General features: G+C 56.6%; 1 protein-coding gene across 1 annotated transcript in view; it reads left to right on the top strand.

Annotated features, from left to right (window-relative positions):
- The window catches only part of TLN1 (talin 1), a 34,933-nt gene extending 22,077 nt beyond the window's left edge, over positions 1-12,856 (top strand). Inside the window, exons 35-57 of the mRNA XM_054283349.1 lie at positions 48-209; positions 297-437; positions 668-849; positions 1,204-1,336; positions 1,457-1,558; positions 1,649-1,819; positions 1,984-2,133; positions 2,262-2,363; positions 2,467-2,586; positions 2,882-3,028; positions 3,760-3,926; positions 4,168-4,351; positions 4,591-4,716; positions 5,000-5,116; positions 5,196-5,381; positions 5,481-5,588; positions 8,524-8,629; positions 8,771-8,895; positions 9,189-9,314; positions 9,448-9,510; positions 9,741-9,923; positions 10,586-10,711; positions 11,654-12,856. Coding sequence (XP_054139324.1) covers positions 48-209; positions 297-437; positions 668-849; positions 1,204-1,336; positions 1,457-1,558; positions 1,649-1,819; positions 1,984-2,133; positions 2,262-2,363; positions 2,467-2,586; positions 2,882-3,028; positions 3,760-3,926; positions 4,168-4,351; positions 4,591-4,716; positions 5,000-5,116; positions 5,196-5,381; positions 5,481-5,588; positions 8,524-8,629; positions 8,771-8,895; positions 9,189-9,314; positions 9,448-9,510; positions 9,741-9,923; positions 10,586-10,711; positions 11,654-11,785 — 3,159 coding nt within the window. The 3' untranslated portion in view covers positions 11,786-12,856. The remainder of the gene's footprint in view (positions 1-47; positions 210-296; positions 438-667; positions 850-1,203; positions 1,337-1,456; positions 1,559-1,648; positions 1,820-1,983; positions 2,134-2,261; positions 2,364-2,466; positions 2,587-2,881; positions 3,029-3,759; positions 3,927-4,167; positions 4,352-4,590; positions 4,717-4,999; positions 5,117-5,195; positions 5,382-5,480; positions 5,589-8,523; positions 8,630-8,770; positions 8,896-9,188; positions 9,315-9,447; positions 9,511-9,740; positions 9,924-10,585; positions 10,712-11,653) is intronic.
- The last annotated feature ends 1,708 nt before the right edge of the window (positions 12,857-14,564 follow it).

Below are 14,564 nucleotides of genomic sequence, written 5' to 3'. Positions count from 1 at the left end.
TGTGGGAATAGCGGGTGAGTCCTGCCTTACTCTGCTTTCCCCTGCAGGTGCTGTCAGCAGCCACCATTGTGGCAAAGCACACCTCAGCCCTGTGCAACACGTGCCGTCTGGCGTCCTCCCGCACTGCCAATCCTGTGGCCAAGCGCCAGTTCGTCCAGTCGGCCAAGGAGGTGGCCAACAGCACTGCCAACCTGGTGAAGACCATCAAGGTGCAGAGTCCCTTCTGAGGCAGTGTGCTGGTGATGGGATTTGGGACGCAGAGGGGTTGGATAACTGCTCTGGTCTCTCCACACCAGGCCCTGGATGGCGAGTTCAACGAAGAGAATCGGGAGCGGTGCCGTGCTGCCACCGCCCCTCTCATAGAGGCTGTGGATAACCTGACAGCCTTCGCTTCCAACCCAGAGTTTGCCACCGTTCCTGCTCAGATCAGCCCAGAGGTGGGATGCTGCTGGGACAGGGAGGATGGAGCCTGGCTGTGACAGGCTCTGCTCTGGGATGGAGCGAAGCTGTGCCTTCCCTGAGGTTGGGGGGCCTGCACTGAGGGGGTGTGATGGGGAGGTGGCAGCAAGCCTTGGGCTTCAAGGGGCTGCTCCAGGGTAAGGGTCATGGGAAAGGGAGCAACTTCCCATGCACACTCCCTTGCCTCACCTGTTGTCTCCCTGTGCAGGGGCGCAGAGCCATGGAGCCCATTGTCATTTCAGCCAAGACCATGCTGGAGAGCTCTGCTGGCCTCATCCAGACTGCCCGCTCTCTGGCTGTCAACCCCAAGGACCCACCGCAGTGGTCAGTGCTCGCTGGCCACTCGCGCACAGTCTCAGACTCCATCAAGAAGCTGATCACCAACATGAGGTGAGCAGAGTCCTGCTGTGGCTGTGGCCATGGCTCTGTCCCTGCTGGCACATACCCCTGCCCTGAGCAAGCATTCCTGGGGATGTTCTGGCTCATCATCTCCTTGGACACAGCTGGTGCAGGCAGGCAAGGGACAGAATGGAAGACACTGTCCCTTTTGTCCTTCCTGGAAGCTGCTCCTCCAGTTCTCACAAGGGTTGATGGGAACACACATTGATGTGCCCAGGCTCTATCACACTGAGTTGCCCCAAAGCCTGGGAGAGGGGTCTTGCCCCTCACCAGCACCAGCCAAGGCTGGGGGTAAAAGGGTGGTGCAGCAGCTGCCAGTGCTTGGCTGATTCATCTGTCACTCAGGGACAAAGCTCCAGGACAGCGAGAGTGTGATGAGGCCATTGAGGTCCTGAACAGATGCCTGCGGGAGGTGGACCAGGCATCTCTTGCTGCCATCAGCCAGCAGCTGGCCCCCCGACAAGATATCTCCCAGGAGGTGGGTCAGAGATATGCTGTGGGCAAGCCTAAGGCACTGGGCATCCTTCCCTGGGCTCTCAGCAGCATGAAGGGACCCCAGCCCTGCTGCAGCCTCATGCAACACCCTCTCTTTGCACAGGCATTGCACAATCAGATGATCACAGCTGTCCAGGAGATCAGCAACCTGATCGAGCCTGTGGCTGCTGCGGCACGGGCCGAGGCCTCGCAGCTGGGGCACAAGGTAATGGGGGTGTGGCACTTGGTGCCTGGGGAGGAGGGGTACAATGCAGCTGGGCTGGAAGCTGCTGGTGCTGACACTGCTCTTCCCTAGGTGTCCCAGATGGCTCAGTATTTCGAGCCACTCATTATGGCAGCTGTTGGCGCTGCCTCCAAAACACCCAACCACCAGCAGCAGATGAACCTCCTGGACCAGACCAAAACACTGGCTGAATCCGCCTTGCAGATGCTGTACACAGCCAAGGAGGCTGGTGGGAACCCCAAGGTGAGCAGGGGGGGCACGTGTCAGTGGCATGCCCTCCTTTGCATGTAGGTGCTGCATGGTGTACACACGTGTGCCAGACATGGAAAACCCAGAGTCAGTGTGCAGCATCCCTGCTGGGAGGGGAACCACTGCCTGTCTTCTCTCACTCTGGCTTCTCCTTGCAGCAAGCTGCCCACACCCAGGAAGCTCTGGAAGAGGCTGTGCAAATGATGAAGGAAGCTGTGGAGGACCTGACCACCACCCTGAATGAGGCAGCCAGTGCTGCAGGTGTCGTGGGAGGCATGGTGGACTCCATCACCCAAGCCATCAACCAGGTGAGGGGAGCAAGGAGGGGACCTGGACAGAGCTGGATGTGGGAGAGGGGGAGAGTCAGGGTCAAACCCTACAAGCTAAAGACCTTGTGGGTCAGAGCTGAAGTCAATCTTCTGGTGGTCTCTTGCAGCTGGACGAGGGGCCCATGGGTGAGCCAGAAGGTACCTTTGTGGATTACCAGACCACGATGGTGAAGACAGCCAAGGCTATTGCAGTGACTGTGCAGGAAATGGTGGGTGCAAGCAAGCCTGTCACTCTAGAACGCACTGCCTGCCACTGAGTCAGGCTACTGCCCTCCTCACCCTGTCCAACTCCTGCTCTTCTTCCATCAACAGGTCACCAAATCCACCACCAACCCAGATGAGCTGGGCATACTGGCCAACCAACTCACCCATGACTATGGGCAGCTGGCACAAGAGGCCAAGCCGGCTGCCCTCACTGCCGAGAATGAGGAGGTGCGAGCCCGGGGGAAGTGCTGGAGTGTGATGTGGGGCAGAGCAGGGGCTGTTGGGGCATGAGAACAGAGGACAGGGACATTTGAACCTCCCATTGGAGCTGGAGACAGGCAGTTTTCACACCTCCCCTGAAACATGACATAGAAACAAGGAGCAAAGCTGTGTTTCCTTTTTCCTTCCCCTGAGTGGGAGGATTGGGAAAGAGGAGCTGGGCGGCGGGTGTTTCCCAGCGGGTGTCACAGATGCAGGGCTTAGTTCCCTGCTGACTCTGTCACACACACACATTCCTCTGCAGATCGGCTCCCACATCAAGCGCCGGGTGCAGGAGCTGGGTCATGGCTGTGCTGCCCTGGTCACCAAGGCTGGAGCCCTGCAGTGCAGCCCCAGCGATGCCTACACCAAGAAGGAGCTGATAGAGAGTGCACGCAAGGTTTCTGAGAAGGTAGGTGTTGAGAGGTCAGTGGTGAGGTGGGAGGGATACTGGATTCAGCCATGTGCCCTTGGAGCCACCACTCCAAGGGTGGTTTCCTGGTCCTGTTGGAATCTGTTGGCCACACTCCCTTTCCCAGCTGATGGGGTGGAGGATGGATCCCCCTCTGCAGACACTATAACAGCAGCTGGTGGGTGAGTGTGATGCCCAGGTGCTGCAGCCTGCCTGGGAACACTGACCTACACACTGGTGACAGGCCAGGGCTCTCCAGATCAGTTCTTGCAGAGCTGGGCAGAGCATCTGCAAGCAATGGTTGCAGCTCATGCTCAGTGATCAGTCTCCTCTTCACCTTTTGCTGGCATGCTGTCCATCAAGCCAATCTAAAGAGCACACTTCTGACGAACAGATGAAAAAATGTGACTTAAAAAGTGTAGTTGATATGGGTAGAGCAGCAGTGCTTGTCAGCAAAAACACAACAGTAAACACTTGTCAGTTGTGCCTGGCATCTGCAACTCTTACTAATTTGAAAACTAGCTGAGTCCAGCATCTCTTAGACCACCAAACATGATAGTTGCAAGGTAAAAATAAATAACTGTAAGCTAAGAAGGGGTGTGCAGACCAAAATATTCCCAGTTCCTGTCCTTGTATGAAGCAGCGCCACCCTTGGGGGTGTTGGAGGTGTGTGCAGTGAGGGTTCCCTGAACCTGTGCTGCTCCCCCAGTCACTTTACTCGTACCCCACAGGTGTCTCATGTGCTGGCAGCTCTTCAGGCTGGGAACCGTGGGACACAAGCCTGCATCACAGCAGCCAGTGCTGTCTCTGGCATCATTGCTGACCTTGACACCACCATCATGTTTGCTACAGCAGGAACCCTCAATCGGGAGAACTCTGAGACCTTTGCTGACCACAGGTACCCAGGCACCCTGTCCAGCCTCTGCTCAGCCTGAGACGGGGGTTTCAAGCTGTGTCCCATGGTCTTTCGGAGCTGTGGACCAGCCCCGAGGAGAGCTTCAAGCTCAGGTCGTGCTGGCTCAATTTCCCAAAACTCCAGCTTGTACATGGGAAAATCAGGATCCACAGTCTCTCTGTACCCCAAGGACTATGTGTGCAGTAGAGAGCTGTGTCCTTCCTGACACACTTTTTCTCTCCAGGGAGGGCATCTTGAAGACAGCCAAGGCACTGGTGGAGGACACCAAGGTGTTGGTGCAGAATGCCACAGCCAGCCAGGAGAAGCTAGCCCAGGCTGCCCAGTCCTCTGTGTCCACCATCACCCGCCTGGCAGAGGTGGTGAAGCTGGGTGCTGCCAGCCTGGGATCTGAAGACCCCGAAACCCAGGTGTGATGGGGTGTGTGGGCTGAGTGGAGGCTGCCAGTAGCTTGCTTGGAGGGGTTGAGGGATGCAGATGTCATGTGGTGCTCAGGCTGGATCCCAAGAGTTGGGTAGAGAGGGGGCTGGGCTTTGGCCAGTGCTAGCTGAGCTGGACTCCCTGTGTGCCCTCTAGTGCCCAAATTTTCACTGCTGAGCCACCAAGAGTGACTTTAGTTCAGCCATTCTTCTGATCTTGCTCTCCCCAGGTGGTCCTGATCAATGCTGTGAAGGATGTGGCCAAGGCACTTGGAGACCTGATTGGTGCCACCAAAGCAGCTGCTGGCAAAGCTGGAGATGACCCTGCTGTCTACCAGCTGAAGAACTCTGCCAAGGTCTATGCTGGTTGTGATGGGAAGAAGGGGAGAAGGCAGTGGGGCTGGAGAAGGGTTTTCTTCTGCCTGTGTGGGCATACGAACACACCTGGGGTGCAGTCAGGACAAAAGAGTAGAAAGGGACACATAAAAGGTGGAGCACAGCTTGCAGAGGAGCAGTTGAGGCAGTTTGAGTGGAGTATGGGGATGGGGCAGTTCGGGACCAACCCACAGGGGAAGGACAGGTGCTGGCACCAGGCCAGAGCTTGTTTGGAGATTCACCTGGCTCTATCTCTTCCCATAGGTGATGGTGACAAACGTCACTTCCTTGCTGAAGACAGTGAAGGCTGTGGAGGACGAGGCCACGAAGGGGACACGGGCACTGGAGGCCACCATCGAGCACATTCGCCAGGAGCTGGCGGTGCGTACGGCCGCGGGGCTGTGGCTGCCGTACTGCTCGCCTCTCGCCCTGCGCCTCACCGCTGCCTCTCGCCCCACAGGTCTTCTCCTCCCCGGTGCCTCCTGCCAAGGTCTCCACCCCGGAGGACTTCATCCGCATGACCAAAGGCATCACGATGGCCACAGCCAAAGCGGTGGCCGCTGGCAACTCGTGCCGGCAGGAGGATGTCATCGCCACGGCCAACCTGAGCCGCCGGGCCATCGCAGACATGCTGCGCTCCTGCAAGGTGGGGCGGGCAGTGGGGGGTGGATCTCTAGCACGGATTTGTGGGTGGAGGGGGATGGTGCTGGATGTGAATAGGGGTTTCCCTGTGTCCGGGTTGCAGGAGGCAGCCTACCACCCAGAGGTGAGCGGGGACGTGCGGCAACGGGCGCTGCGCTTTGGCAAGGAGTGTGCTGATGGCTACCTGGAGCTGCTGGAGCATGTGCTGGTGGTGAGTGTTCGCACTCCGGTTCCCAGGGTGGGCAGAGGCTGACCGTGGATTGCCTGGGTGTTCCCCAGATCCCCAAGGTCCTCTGGGCTCTTCATCTCTTCCCACTTAGCCCTTTGCACAGCCCACGTTGCTGCCTGTGCTGGCACAGCATGTGTCCTTGCCCCTGCCATGGAAGCAGATGTCAGAGAGCTCAACAGGCTCTAAGAAAGGTATTTTGCTAACAACAGATGGAGATTAACTGACTACAAAGAGATGGAGGCTGGAAATCAATAACATGGTAGCATAATCTTGTAAAAATACAGCTTACAGTAAAAGTGATAGGAATAATGGACCTCAGGCAGTGGGAAAACAGTGTCATGCCCACAGCACTATGTGTGGGAGATGAACACTGCCTGCCATAGCAAAGATAATGACTGGAAGCGCCCACTGCACCCTTTTGATCCAGTCTCCCTCTGCCTGAGTCCTCCCAAGGACTTCAGCTGCAACATTAGTTTACAAGAAGTAAATTAAGCCTCTAGCGTGGTAGGAAAGATCCAGTGAAGTCTTTCAACAGCTTGCATTCTTGGCAAGACCACAGAAGTGGAGTCAGGGGCACTGTGGGGATGTGCACACTCAACCCCTGGTGCTGTGAGATCTCTCAACAGGACAGAGACTGACAGTGATTCAGCTCTGTGTCAAGGTTGCACTAAGCTGGTTAGTGAGAGTCTGCTGTCTGGGATCACCAGCTACGAAGTGGTGGAGCCCAAACTGTGGTTTCCTGCAGGGAAATCCCCCTTAGGCAGAGAGTAACCAGCACTGGCAGCAGCAGGGGGAGGTGAGCAGGAATCGATGGCTAGAAATGAAAGCTGCATAGAGGAGAAGTCAAAGGGTGGTTTTATTCAAGGGAGGCAACCACTGGGGTACAGTTCCAAGGGGAGCAGTGAGTTTTCCATCCTCTGCATCTAGATCAAATGTCTGCCTGGAAGATGCTTCAGGCACACATGAATCATGGCAGCCAAGGCTGGAGTGCTGAGTAGAAATTCTCTGGCTGACCTGTTGTTAACAGATGATTAGGCTAATGACTTAGTGTGGCAGTGCCCGAGGTCAGCCTACTTGCAGGAACACGCCATTCCGCTGTATTTTGGGTGTTACCATCCTGCTGCTGTGCAATGTTTTGACTATCATACATTGGAACATCCTTAAAAATGTTCACTGGAGGTGCCTCTTACCAAGCTTGTAGCCCCCGGGGTGCCTTCAGCTCCAGACAGAGATCATTTAGCGGTTTTAAACATGTTGTCATAGCAGACAGCAGACTTAATAGTAAGGCATTTAGACTGGATGTGCTCATGAGGGCAAACCAGCCATCACTGTGTGCCATCAGCTTGAGTACTCTGAGCCTCACGCTGCTCTGGTCTCTCTGCTAGGATGGCCCAACACAAGGCCAGGAAAAAGCCATGATTCACCTCAGTCTCCACAGCACTCTGGTCTGTGAAGGCAGGAGTGAAGCTCACGGGTCCTGTTTATCAAAGGACAGCAGGTTCCTGGGAAACCACAAGCAGGAAGGATCTAGGGGAATGGGAGGGAAGATGGCATATGGCAGATGGGGTGCTGCCTCATTCCCCAGGTGCAGCAAGGTCATTGCTGTACACTTTGTCCCCAAGGGACAAAGGGAACCAGTGCCTTCTGCAGAGCATGAACAAGTATGGTTAGGGTTCAAGAATAAGGGTTATTTGTCTCAGGCTGGAAAACATGGCTCCCGGCAGAGGAGTGGGAAAGCCTGCATATTTCACTGGGGAGGGGTAGGAATTTGAGCCTCCATGGGGACTTGGTGTTTGGTAACAATAGGTCTCTCAGTCCAAAAGCAGAGAGATTCTGTGGCTCAAAACTGCAGTAAAACAATTCAGGGTGGGGAGAACTAAGGTGCAAAGGGTGTGAGGAGGAGAGTGGATCCATGGCTACTCTTGAGTGTAGGTGGCTCTGGCTGTGGGAGCCTCATCCAGGTGCCCTGTCTTGCTTGACCCTGCAAGGCTGAAGTAAGAGCTTATACACAGCTCCCCAGGATCTCTGATCCTTTGTTCCCACTGCTCCTCTTGACTGCCCTTCACCCCTCATCAAAAAGCACCCAACTTCCCATCCCCTCCCCTATCTCCCCTCCTTCTGGCTGGGGCGTTCACTGCTTTCTTTTCTCTCTTCTCCCTCCTCTCTGTCAGCCGGTGAGTAAGGCAACACTGGGGTGCCTGCTGGTGTCTAACCTCAGCATGAGCCTTGCTCATGGCGTGCCTGTGTGCCCAGCCCAGTGCTGGGGTGGGACTTGCGTGTGTCCACAGGGACCCTGGGGCCCTTGTGTTTGTGTTTGTGTACTCACCCCTGCTCTAGCTGATGGGCAGCTGCTGCCTGTCTTGTGCAAGTTGGGCCAGCAGTGAGCTCTGCTTGTGCGCATAGACCCTGTGTGCGTGCACACGTGTGCTGTGGTGTGTGCATGTGTCCCTCCAACCCAGGGGAGGACCCTTAGGGTACTGCCTGCCACCTCATCCTGATGGGCCAGCCCTCCTTGGCTGGGATGTCACTCCAGGGTTTGCCCCTTTGCCCAGCTTGTGTTTGCTAACAAACCTCCAAAATGGGGACAGCAAAGGAGATATGGAGCTTGAAATGATTTGCAGGGGAGAAATCTTGGTGTGGGTAGCTGCTGAGAGCAGAAAGGCTTGTGCTGAGGGTCTTGTGTCTGTAAGATGTCCCAGAAGCTGTGAATGCAGGAGGGCCCTGGGGAAGCTCATCCTGTCCTGGAGCACAAAGAGAATAGCCAGACTCACTTGAGAAAGCATCTCAGACAGTGCCTGACGTGTTCACATGTGGGAGGGGGCTGGGGGATCCCACCCTACTTCGCTGGGGAGTGCACTCCAAACAGACCCATGAAGTTCCCTTTTTCCAGGTGCTTACATCTGCTCCTTCTCCCCAGATCCTGCAGAAGCCGACCCACGAGCTGAAGCAGCAGCTGGCAGGCTTCTCCAAGCGCGTGGCCAGCTCTGTCACTGAGCTCATCCAGGCAGCCGAGGCCATGAAAGGTAAGGAAAGATCCTGCTCAGAGGGGCATAAACAAGGGCTGGGATTAGGGTGGAGGGCTCAGCAGCTGCTGGAGGAGGCAGGGAAGCTCAGAAATGAGACTGCGTGGAGGTGTAACCTGCCTGGCTTCCTGGTCTTCCTAGGGACGGAGTGGGTTGACCCAGAAGACCCCACTGTCATCGCTGAGAATGAGCTGCTGGGGGCAGCAGCTGCCATTGAGGCTGCAGCCAAGAAGCTGGAGCAGCTGAAACCAAGAGCCAAGCCCAAGGTAGCAGTGCTGAGCCTTGTCTGACCTTTGTGCTCAGCTTGGGGTGGGCTGGGGCTCCCCTGTCTGTGCTTTAGGTTTGAAGGCCCATCTGACAGCTGGTTCCTCTTCCTGTACTCCTGCTACCTCCCACATCCCCGGCTGAACTTTCCTTGGGTAGCCCATGTCCCGCTGCACCCCACAGCCCTTAATCCAGCTTTATATGTTTGCCCTCAGCCGCCTACAGCCATCCTCCTGTCCTGCTCCATCTGTCCCAGCACTCCTGCTTGGGACTCATACTCTGCTTTTGCCCACAGCAAGCAGACGAGAGCCTGAACTTTGAGGAGCAGATCCTGGAAGCTGCCAAATCCATTGCGGCAGCCACGAGTGCCCTGGTGAAGGCAGCCTCAGCAGCCCAGCGGGAATTAGTGGCCCAAGGAAAAGTAAGACCATAAGAGGGGAAGAAGAAAATGCAGAGAAGGGTTCTCCCTTCTTCTGGGGCTGCTTGTAACTCTCATGCCTGTGACAAGACGTGTGCAGGGTGGTGACCCTTACTCCTCTCCTCCTTCTTCATAGGTGGGTGCCATCCCAGCCAACGCAGTGGATGATGGACAGTGGTCCCAGGGTCTCATTTCAGCTGTGAGTATCAAGGTCATGCTGAGGGGTTCAGGGGAAACTTTCCTCTTGACTCCTGTTGCAAACACAAGGATGCTCTGCTCTTTGGCTTGTCCTCAGTGGAAGAAGCAGCCATGTTTCTTCCTCCCTCTCCCACATGCGGTGGAAGCTGGTTCTTTCCATCCCATGCCCCACCACCTCCCTGGAGCCAATCAGGGCTCCTGTACCTCCCCTGACAGCCTCTCTTGCCACAGGCACGCATGGTGGCTGCTGCCACCAACAACCTGTGCGAAGCCGCCAACGCCGCAGTGCAGGGCCATGCCAGTGAGGAGAAGCTCATCTCCTCCGCCAAGCAGGTGGCTGCTTCCACAGCCCAGCTCCTGGTGGCCTGCAAGGTGAAGGCTGACCATGATTCAGAGGCCATGAAGCGGCTCCAGGTGAGTCCTAGGCTGCCTCTTCAGCCCCGGTTGTTTGAAGGGTGGCTGGGAGTGGCCTGAGGGCAGGTGGATGCTTTCCAGGGCTCATGCTCCCTGCCTGCATGCCATCAGTGGGAAGTTCATTGGAACAGAAGCTCCAGGTTGCTTGGATTTCACTGCTAGCTGTGTGCCAGGCATGTGAATGATGCTGGGCTGCTCAGCCTGGCAGCATTCAGAAACAATGACCTGGCACAGGAATATCTGAAATGGGTGCACTTCCTCACTGATATTTAAGAGGTTAATGTGTGGAGGGCATGTTCTGTAGCACTGTTAATCCTCAGAGGCCATGGCACACAAGAGGTTAATGCCCATGTGTTGGGGGGTTAACATGGGGTCTCAGCACTGGGGCCAAGGGCTGGGGAGAGGCAGCAGGGCTGCCTCCCAGTCCCTGCCCTGCTGCTCAGAGAGGAGCCAGAGCCTGCCTGGGAGCAGAAATGCCTGAAATGGTCATGAGCGGGTGACAAGGCAGCGAGCCATGTAAAGGAATCCCTGCCTGCAGCTCCTAGCGCTCCTGGCTGCCAGTCCTGCCTGCTGCCCAGCCTGGGGCAGGAGTTCCTTCACACCCCTGGACAGCAGTCGTGGAGCTGTGACTCACACTGATGCTCTTCTCCTCCCTGCTGCAGGCTGCTGGAAATGCCGTGAAGAGGGCATCAGACAATCTGGTGAAGGCAGCACAGAAGGCAGCTGCTTTCCAGGACCATGATGAAACGGTGGTGGTGAAGGAGAAGATGGTCGGAGGAATTGCACAGGTGAGGAGTTGGGCTGCTCAGGGCAGGAGCAGCTCTAGGTGCCACCACAATCTGTGTGCCAGTCTCAGAAGCGTGTCCTACACCCACCAGTACAGGTCATGTCTTGAGAGAGCCTCACAAAAATGCTGTGAGTTCAGCCATCCCACTGTATCATTGCAATGGGCCCCTGGCCAGGTAATAATTGGCATAGACTCCATCTATTAAAGAAGGCTGATTAATATATCTTTATTAAGAAACCCATACTTTTATACCTTAGTTCGCTACAGGTGTACTTGATTGGTCCTTTAGTCCAAACACCATCACCATTCTCTAATTAAGAAACCACCCTTTGGTAAACAAATCTCCATAGCACATTCCACATGTTCACAATACAAGGTGCAGCAAGAATTGTTTCTCATTCTTTTCTCTGATCTTCTCACAGACTTTTCCCATAACAATGGGAAAGCCTGGAAAAGTTGTGTTTTGCTCTGTGGCCAGAGAGCTGCTGCCACACCACTGAGCACCAGTTAAACAATGAGGCCTCACCTTATCCCGCCACAAGTAGCAGTGGGTGATGGTGCATGCTCCCAGGAGTGTAAAGCCCTGGCTTCTCCTTGGTGCAGAGCCCACAGTATCCTTTGTGACACAAGGAGAAAGCAGAGCAGTGGGACAGGGTGACATCTACCTAGTGTGGGCTGTCACAGTCCCAGTGCTGGCTCCCTACAGCTGAGACCCTTTACACACTACATAGGGCAGAGCTCAGAAGCTGTGCTGTTCTGCTTTATGTCCAGAGTACCATGCTCCCAGCCCAGGGACAAACAGTCCTCATGCCCAGTGAGGCAGTGGCTGTGAGGGAGGGCAGCAGCAGCCAGAGAACGCAGCTCTGGCATTGGCACTGCTGTGGCAGAGGCTCTGGCCATCCCCATGGGAGGCAGTTGTGACCTTGGGGCTCTCTCCTGGCAGATTATCGCCGCCCAGGAGGAGATGCTGCGCAAGGAGCGGGAGCTGGAGGAGGCGCGGAAGAAGCTGGCCATGATCCGGCAGCAGCAGTACAAGTTCCTGCCCTCGGAGCTGCGGGACGAGGAGCAGAACTGAGCCGCACGCCCTCCGCTCACCGCACAGACTGCCGCCTGCCCACCTGCCTGCTCCTATTTAAGACGACCCGCCACAAGCAAAGGGCTGTCTGGGCTAGACCAGAGCTCTGCCCGCACCCAGAGCAACGGGACTAACTCAGCTGCCCCTCCAAGCCGGTGCCGCACCAGCAACTCCGCTTCGCTGCCCAGCCACCTTCCCATGCACACCCAAGGCACAATCAGAGCGCTCGGAGGGACTCGGTTGGGGTGGGAGCCGGGGCTGCACTGGCTCAGGGCTCACCCGCCAGCCCCGGGGTGCGGGCCCACAGAGCTCTCCACTGCAAGGGGATATTTACTTGTGCCTTCTTCCTTCCCTCTCGTGCCCCTTTTTTTCTCTCCTCCACGTGGGATGGGGACAGGCGGGTGGCTTCCCCTCTTCTTTGCCATAGCATGCAGGGAGCAGCCACCCCTCGCTGAGCTCTCACGTGGAGCTGCCTTTCACCTCCAATGCCTTATTGCTGGCTGAATCTTCCTCTGCAGGTACTCTGGAAGACCCTGCGTCCACCCCATGAGTATCTTTTTCAGCCCAGGCCCCTCTGGGGCAGCAGGGCTGTAAGCCACAGTGCCTCCACTCAGGATGGGGGATGATGTGATGATTTCCCTCCCAGAGCTGTTTTTTGCCTTCCTGCAGGGCTTCCCCCTGACTGCGGCCCCAGCCAGCTCTGCCTTCCTCCTTCTTCCCAAGTGCCTGCATTGTTTTCCAAGATTTGCAGTATTTTTGTAACTTTTCCATTTCTCTAGTATTGAGCCTGCAGCTTCCAAAGTTCATTTATTTCCCTGCCTGCTCATGCCCTGCACACTAACACCCAGCTCTTGCCGGGGTCCTGTAGCCCAGCATCCCACCCCTCCTCGGCTCCGGGACCCCTGTCCCTTCCCCTTTGCACTTGCTGAGGCTTCTCTCACCATTTTGATACTTTTAAGCATCCCATATTAAAGATTGAAGGAAACCAGCTCCCTCCCACCCCGGGGTGGGGTGGGGGATGCCAGTGTCTCCTCAGAAAGACGCATTCATCAATAAAATCTGGTTTTCCTGCTTTCTTGCCAACTGGGTATCAATGGGCCTCTCCAGGAGAAGGGGAGGGCAGGGGGGCCTGGGCGCCTTCTCTCCCAGCAAAGGGAGGGGGGGAGTGTACCACGGGTGCTTATACAGCATGGAAAATATTTGAGGCACGTCCAGCCCCAGGCACCCGGCAGGCCGGACCCCCGCTGCCAGCCATGTGCTGGCCTCGCAGGTGCTGCCGGGGGGCCACCACTGCAGGAGGGGATCTTGGGGATTTTGTTTCTTGGGGATTTGGGCTTCAGGGAAGGCAGGGTGGGTATTTGTGTCTGGAGCTCAGCTCCTGGCCCCATTCCTGCTACCAGCCATATATACTCCTGGGTAGGGTGCAGTAGGAGTGCAGGTGGGGTGACTCCCACCCCATAGTCACTGGTGGGCCATCAGTGGGAAAGCAGCAGTCTGTTGTGGTGTGGGTCTGGGAATGTGGCCGGAGCCTTCCCGGCTGCCAGCGTTGATCTCACGCCCCGAAATAGCCCCCCAGAGCCAACCTGTGCGGGCAGCAGCTGCCCCAGCATGTCCCCACCTGTTCCCACCCTGTCACTCAGCAGGGATTTGGGGGGCCTAAGCAGTGGCAGGGCAGGCAGAGGTGATGTGGGGTGCACCAGGGACGTTGCGGGGTGCAACGGGGCACAGGCAGGTTGGCACGTGTCCTTTGCCTCTGGGGCTGTTCTGGTACTGTGAGCTACAAACATCAGTGGCAAGGGCAGCATCCTGCATTATCCCCAACAGCAACCCCCGTCCCTCTGTGGTCACGTCCCTGGGGGTGTGGAGGGGCTGTTTCTCCTAAGACACTTACCCCTGGCCAGGCTCCAGGGGGGATTTGTGGCTCTCACAGGCATCCCAGTCCTCCCAGCTGTCCCCTGACAATCTGCGCTGCCCTGACCCAGGCTCTCACCCAGGTACCGGCTTGGACATGGGGCCCTTCGGAGTGTCCAGCAAGGACAGTGAGCGGGCACAGCATGGCAGCAGCTCTGGCCTCGTCCTGGCATGCTGGGGACAAGGGAGCTCCAGCACCCCCTGCACAGGGCTGTGAGCACATCCACTGCTGTGTCCTCCAGCTTGGGTACAAGCAAGAGGCGGTGGCATAAATACCAGGGGAGGGACACGGGGGTGTGATTAACCATCGTCCCTCAGTCTCGCACACTGATCAAAGGGTTATTTTGGCCGGCAGGTTCAGGAAAGCACATACAGAAGTTTGGAGCTGGGATGACCCAGCCATAAGGTACCAAGCCACCACAGGGATCCAAATTCAGTTCAGTTGGAGGTTATTGGGCAAACCACGTCCCAACTTCTTGGGGAGTCCAGGGATGGGGCAATGGGGGATTGCACCTGGAAAGGTCCCAGTAGTCACCAAGTTTTCCTTGGGAGTAAGGTCGGACCCTAGTGTGAAATATGGAGGTGATTGCCACCCTTGGAGACCTTAGTCCAGGACAAGGCTGGGCATGGGGCAGCAAAGGGAGGTACGTGCACCCATGTCTCTCTGCACTCCCTTCTCTCACAGGTTACTCAGAGGTCAGGCTTAAGGGCAGAGTCATGGACCTTGGCTCCCAGATGACTCCAGCAGTGTCCATCAGACATGGCTATGAGGCTGGGACAAAGAGAGCAGAGAGAGAGAATAACATCCTTTGGGGGCACATCTGAGGTCTGGCCTGGCTCCAGGGCAATTTCCTCGCTGCTTGCACCA

Source organism: Melozone crissalis, unplaced genomic scaffold (assembly GCF_028551555.1).
Source record: "Melozone crissalis strain CALT ecotype California unplaced genomic scaffold, PUWL_Pcris_2 ptg000036l_1, whole genome shotgun sequence".
Lineage (NCBI taxonomy): Eukaryota > Metazoa > Chordata > Aves > Passeriformes > Passerellidae > Melozone > Melozone crissalis.
The sequence above is the reverse complement of the archived record's forward strand: the minus strand, read 5'-3'. Positions and strand labels throughout refer to the sequence as shown.